General features: G+C 39.7%; 1 protein-coding gene across 1 annotated transcript; it reads right to left on the bottom strand.

Annotated features, from left to right (window-relative positions):
* Window positions 1–3049: 3049 nt before the first annotated feature.
* Window positions 3050–3979, bottom strand: LOC102818499 (olfactory receptor 1A1-like). Its single transcript, XM_006863250.1, has one exon. The coding sequence runs from the start codon at window positions 3977–3979 to the stop codon at window positions 3050–3052; it is 930 nt and encodes a 309-aa protein (XP_006863312.1).
* Window positions 3980–6959: the final 2980 nt, after the last annotated feature.

Below are 6959 nucleotides of genomic sequence, written 5' to 3' on the forward strand. Positions count from 1 at the left end.
GACATCATGCTTGGTAAAGTGGTTGTTATTGTCGGTTTCGACTCATAGTGACCCTGTATAAGATTTCCAAGGAATGGGTGGTGAGTTTGAACCGCAGACCTTGCGACTCAAACTGATCTTGTGGTCCAGGGCACTATCCTGCAATGCCACACCAGAACTGAAAAGAGGAAGACCTCCAACAAAATAGATTGACACAGTGGCAGCAACATACGTAACAATACACAGTAAGCCCATACATAACAATTGGAAGGACACCTGGCAGGGTTTCATTCTCTTATGCCTGTTTCATTCTGTTAAGGGTCACTGTGAGTCCGAATCAACTTGATGGCACCTAACAATGACACAACAAGCTAAGAGGCAACCAAATTGTACGAGATTCTGTAGGCCATTCAGAAAGAAGTTTTATCTCTACTGATTAGAGGGATGATCCCAATTACCAAGTAGAGTACGTGTAACAAATTAAATTACAGTTAAAAAAAAAAATCACTTCAGGATGGCATGTTTGGCAGAATCAAAGGAAGATTGCTGAGCAAACAATAATTGAATAAAGAACACTGGTGGCACTAAAGGATAAGAACTGGACTGCTAACCACAAGGTTGGCAGTTCAAACACACCAGTTGCTCCTCTGGAAGGCTGTCCTCTCCTGTAAAGATTTACACCTGTGGACACTATATAGGGTCACTGTGAGTTATAATGACTTGATGGCAGTAGATTTGGTTTGGGGTTTATGCATGCAAAAGTTTTTATTTGCAATTAAGATTACAAACATATACATAGATTTTTATGTTTATTGTAGAATATACAATAGAGAAGAAGTAATCTGAGGTTGATACAGCAGTTAAATTGCTATGGAGTTTTCCTAAGTATCTGTGCTTCCTCAGCTCTTCTTTCATACTCTTCTCCTTGGCACTTAGTTTTTTTACTATGGGAAAGAGCTCATGACATTTGGCAGTCTTGAGTTCACCCAACTAAAATAATCTTGATGCATTTATTTTTCAAACATAATATTGCAGGTTCATTTATTCATTTAAGACAAATGTATTGAGTAATTAGTATGTGCTACCATTGTTCCAAGTGTTAGGGGCACAGTAGTGAACAGACCCCAGACTTTCTCATTCTTAAGAGGAAAGACAGGCAATAAATAGACTTAAGTAACATTTTTTTGGCTAACCTTGAAAATTCCCTAAATGAAATGCCTTCACCCACTCTGTCATTTGCCTATTCATTTACATAAATTTATATTCATTGGGAATCAAATCTTTTTTGGTTAAAAAAGAGATTATTACGATAGTTCTCATTGCTTATGTTTTAGGTGCCAGAAAGCATGAACAGGTAAGTACAGCCATCTTTAAGGAGCTGTGGCAGCATAGTGGTTATGAGTTGGGCTGCTGACCTTGCCAGCCATTCTGTGGGCTTTCTGCTCCTGTAAAGATGAACAGCCTTGGAAACAGTATACAAGGTCACTGTGAGTTGGAACCGACTCCACAGCACACCACCACCATCACAGTCATCTTTAAACATGCAACTTTTCATGGAAAAATTCTTGACAATGTGAATTAACTATAGAAAATAAACATATTATATTGTTACCGGTAATCAAACTTCTTTAAGATATACTCAATTCATTTCTTCAATACATTGCTATGTTTGAAAAGGTGAGACCACTTATTAGTTTTAATAGTTTGAAAGAGTTTGATAATTTTCTCATAAATAGATTCAGATCATTGATAATGGAATTCCTTTATGGGTATCTAGTGACCTGCTGGATAACTGGTCTGTTTTTGGGGAATATTATCTACATAATCAGGGCTCTGGTAGTGTGTAGTGGTTACGAATCAGGCTGCGAATCTCACAGTCAGCAGTTCGAAACTACCAACCAGCTGTTCCATGGGAGAAGATGAGGCTTTCTACTCCGGTAAAGATTTACAGCCTCAGAAACCCTATGCAGGGGCAATATGAGTCGGAACTGACTCCACGGCACATAACAACAACAACAACAATCAGGGCTATCCATCTAAGATCAAAACCCTATTTTTTCTTTCTTTGTTATCTGGCACCCCAGTTTCCTGCCAACTCAGCTTTATTTTATATTATAACTAATTAAATCAGAGCATGTCATGTCTTTTTGACTTTCACATGCAATAAATTTACTGATGAGTGTCATTTTAGCAATATGTCAGGGGGAATATTCTGGCATTTAGAGACAGTGTAGTTTTAGCAACTATGCAGTAAGAATTTAAAAAAAATTTAATAGATAAATCAATAATCTCCTTTCTGATTAAAAAAACAAAAAACAAAGCCTGTTTTAGTTGACTGACTCCTGACAATACCATCTGTGGCAGAGTAGAACTGTACTCCATAGCATTTTCAATGGCTAATTTTTCAGGAAATCACTAGGCCTTTCTCTCAAGGTACCTCAAGGTTGGCTTGAAATGCCAGCCCTTCAGTTAGCATCTGAGTGTGTCACTCATTTGCCTTACCTGTGGCGTATCATCCTGATTATGTCTTATCACTGTTAGATTACATGGCAGAGACAGACATTTTCATTCATTAATCTTTCCTTCCACCAATAATTACTGGATGTATTCTCTATGACCAATGTTGTGTTATGTCAGCTCCTGCCCCCAAAGGCATACAAGCACAGTAGAGGAACAATAAGAATTCACATTTCAATAGTGATTTATAGATTTCAAAGCATGAACCCATGTGATCCATTCATGCTTTTGACAGACACAAGGCAGAGATTTTCATTCCTAATACATACATGTGGCAACCAGAGCTCAAACTTTCTTAACTTTACTCTGTTAGTAGTATCATTATGACAGAAGCTTGGACATAGCTGCCACTCTGCCAAGAGAAACAATAATCCATGTGAAGTGATCATTTCAGTAAGATGTCTCATCTAATTGTAATGAAATGACTGAGAAGACAAATTTTATGGTTGGAAAGAACAATGGTTTCTTGAAAGGGGATGACATTGGGCTGAATTCTATGTATATCTGTAATGGTGGTTACCTGAATTCTATGTATATCTGTAATTCACACTTCTTAGGAGGGAATTCTCTTGCTGACGAGCTTCCCCAAGGCAGCCTTCATGTCCCGGTTCCTCAGACTGTAGATGAAAGGATTGAGCATCGGGGTCACTGCTATGTACATCACAGTTATCACTGCATCCTTTAGGCTGTAACTGGTCAGAGGGCGGAAATACATGCCCATCACTGTCCCATAATACAGAGAAACAACTGTGAGGTGGGAGCCACAGGTGGAGAAGGCTTTGAGCACACCCTTGGTGGATGGGACCCGTAGGACAGTGGCAAAGACCCGAACATAGGAGATAACGATGCATACTAATGGCACAGAGAAAACAGTAACCCCTAGGTACATCATTTTCACATTAAAGTGGATATCAGAGCAGGACAACTTGAGTAAAGGGGTAATGTCACAGTAGAAGTTGGCCACTTCCTGGTTGCCACAGAAGGACAGCCTGGCTGTAAACAGAGCGTGGGGAAGAGCATTGGTGTTTCCAATCACCCAAGACCCTACAATAAGCAGGATACAAGACTTTGGGCTCATAATTGTTGTGTAATGAAGAGGACGGCTAATGGCCACAGCACGGTCATATGCCATCACAGCCAAGATATAGCTATCTGTGTTACCCAAAGCAATCATAAAATACATCTGTGTTATGCATCCTCCAAAGGATATAACTTTGCTGCTCAAGAGATGGTTTGTCAGCATCTTAGGAATGGTTACAGATGAGAAAAGGATGTCAACAAAGGAGAGGTTGGCAAGGAAAAAGTACATGGGGTTGTGAAGGTGAACGTCAAAGCGAATGGCCAAGATGATGAGCAGATTTCCAATCAGTGTGATGGGGTAAACAAACAGGAAGAGGATGAAGAAGACATCTTCCTGCTGTTGCTGACCCGTAATTCCCAGGAGGATGAAATCTAGGATATAGGACTGGTTTTCTTCCCTCATAGCTCCTTTAGCAGGAAAGGGAGAAAAAAAAAATCCAGAATTATTAGTGAAGTTATTTTGTGTAATGATCTTCCTTATCCACCACTTTTGATTACAGCGGACAACTCTCTTTCTACCAGGGTTTGCTAAATATAAAGAGTGCTTATATTTTGGGCAAAACAATCTTTGTTGGTCAGTGGGATTCATTGTCACTCTTGGACATTCCTTTATAAGAAGTGAGCATTTGGGAGTCAGAGTTGCCTTTCATCACCAACCCAGCACCACCATCACTGGAACACCCAAAACTTAAAAATTTAGCAGATAATGAACTTTTCATATTCCATTTGCTAGACCCTTTTGCTTTCCAATTCCAAGGAAAATGTATTTTATCCATGCATTGATTCAACATATAGTTATTAAGCTTGCCATGTATGCCAGTAACTGTGCTGGAGAAAAGAAGGTGAAATAAGGTATAATCTCTGCCCTCAACTTTACAACTCAGTGGAGAAACCAGAATCAGATGCTAATTTTATCACATGATTACAACAAGACAACATTTTAGAATCTTTGCCAAACATTCCAGTGCAAAGGGTGTGCCTGTAGAAAATCATATGACATTTAGGAGCTGGTTCCCTGACCAAACTCAAAGTGAGCGCTATGTCCACATCAGTCAATTGTAAATCACAAGGACCACTAAGTATATCACCTAGTAAAATAAGCCTTAAGAATTATCCATCCTCCCAGGTGTCCCATTTTCAAAGTAAAATTTTATCATCTTCTTTGATAGGTCTTATGTCTTTCCCAGTTATGTCCTCATACTACTTTTGTCTTTGATCTTCCCTTCTCTTTATTCATCATTTCTTTGGGTAACTCCTTTAGCTCCATAGTGGCTTCAACTATCACTTTACCAGCAACTCTGTAGACTTGCTTTCTTTTTCCATCCATGAAGTGTCATCCTTCCAACATGTCTAACCGAACTCTGCACGTGTAATCTAAGTAGACTGCAAACTCTTTTGAGGAGGAAAACCATATAGTGTTTTTTCTTCTAGCGAGATTATTACAGAGTATTTTTCGTTGTTTACAGCAATAAGTTTGCATTCAATATTTTTAAAGTTGAATCCGGGTGTAGTCCATGAGTTCCCCATAAATGGGGTGCTCAAAAGTACACTTGCTAGTTTTTCACTAACCTTTATGTCTGATCTTATTGATTCTTCACTTAAAGTGATTTTATCTTAACTCCACTTTTCTACTTACAATCTCAATACTTTCATGAAGACATCATCTTTTTTTTTTTTAATTATTATTCTTATTTGCTTGAATAACGGTTGACTGCTTTTTGATCCATCTTGCATTTTGAGACCATATGCATTGTTGTTGTTAGGTGCCATCGAGTAGGTACCGACCCATAACGACCTTATGCACAGCAGGACAAAACACTGCCAGATCCTGGGCCAACTTCACTACTGTTGCCACGCTTGAGTCCATTGACCCTGCCACTTGGCCAATCCATCTCTTTGGGAGGATCTTCCTCTTTTCCTCTAACCCTCCACCTTAGCAAACATGATATTCTTCTCCAGCGACTGGTCCCTTGTGACACTGTGTCAGAAGTATGAGGCAAGTTTGGCCATCGTGGCCTCCAGGGAGCACTCTGGCTGCACTTCCTGTCTTTCTGGACACTCAGCTAGACTACATTTCCCAGCATCCCTTGCTGTGAGGTGTTGTCATGTGACTGAGTTCAAGCCAATTCAGTTCTGAGCTCCCTTATTCCTTCCTCTTTTGTCAGTGGCTGTATAAGGCATAAGGAGTTCTGGTAGCATAGTGGTTACCAATCGGGCTGCGATTTGCAAGGTCAGCAGTTCGAAACTGCCAGCTGTTCCGCGGGAAAAAGATGAGGCGGTCAGCCTCCGAAACCCTGTACAGGGTCGGAACTGACTCCACGGCACACAGCCAGCCACATATATGGCATGGCAGAGGGGTGAATGGACTAGTGGAGTCACATGATGAAATGAAGCTGTGTTCCTTCTCCCTGTTCAGATGAACTACTAATCACCAAATCCAACCACTTGGGTTGTTACATAAGAGAGAAATCTGTTTAAACCATTATGCATTTTATGATCTATTTGCTACGTGGATCCGTGGTCCAGGCCATCTTAAGACACGGAGTCCTGGTGTGGCAATGTGGGCTAATACGCTGGACTGCAAAGTAGGTTTGAACCACAAGGTCAGCAGTTCAAGCTCACCAGAGGCTCCTTGAAAGCCATATACAGGGTCGCTATGGGTCAGAACCTATTAGACAGCACAGCAACAACAACAATCTTAAGTAATGAAATCATTTTTCTCAAGAGTTCTCTACTCAATACTTCCTTCAATCTATAATTAATTCAATGACCAATTCTTAGTGTCTTCGGACAGTACAGGCGAATTATATATTAGGTACAGTTGCAAATTATATGGTAGGTAATTATCTTTCCCAAAAAATGTGATGTGCTTTCTCACTTTTGACTCTAAAGAAATTTTATTTCTTCTCCTGTAATGTCCTTTTCCATCTTCATTCAGAATCATACATAATACTTCAGGGCTGGAAGGACTCAGTAAAACTGGAGGGCTCAGGGACCACAGTTAGCTACACGGTTTGGAAGTGTAAAATTTTAGAGGTGGAGTTCTTGGCAACATGACAGGCTAAGCCATGTCAGTAGGTCTTATTCCTATTAAAACACATGTAAATTCTATAAAAATTATGAAAATAAAAAAGTATACAGATAGTCAACCTTAAAAGAAAAAAAAAAATGGGGATACCTAGGTATGGAAACAAAGAAAATGCTTAGAATAAGAGCTGCAAACCCTTTGGGGTTTCCAACCAGAATATAGACCCAAAGGGCTGGATTGGGATATTAATACCGCTATGTAATAGGAGGTCCACATGAAGCGATAGACCTTAACTTGTGCTCTCTGCATACAACACTTGAAGTCTAGAAAATATTATGCCATATGAGGATTAAAA

The sequence above is a fragment of the Chrysochloris asiatica genome, unplaced genomic scaffold, assembly GCF_000296735.1.
Source record: "Chrysochloris asiatica unplaced genomic scaffold, ChrAsi1.0 scaffold00054, whole genome shotgun sequence".
NCBI classification, from domain to species: domain Eukaryota; kingdom Metazoa; phylum Chordata; class Mammalia; order Afrosoricida; family Chrysochloridae; genus Chrysochloris; species Chrysochloris asiatica.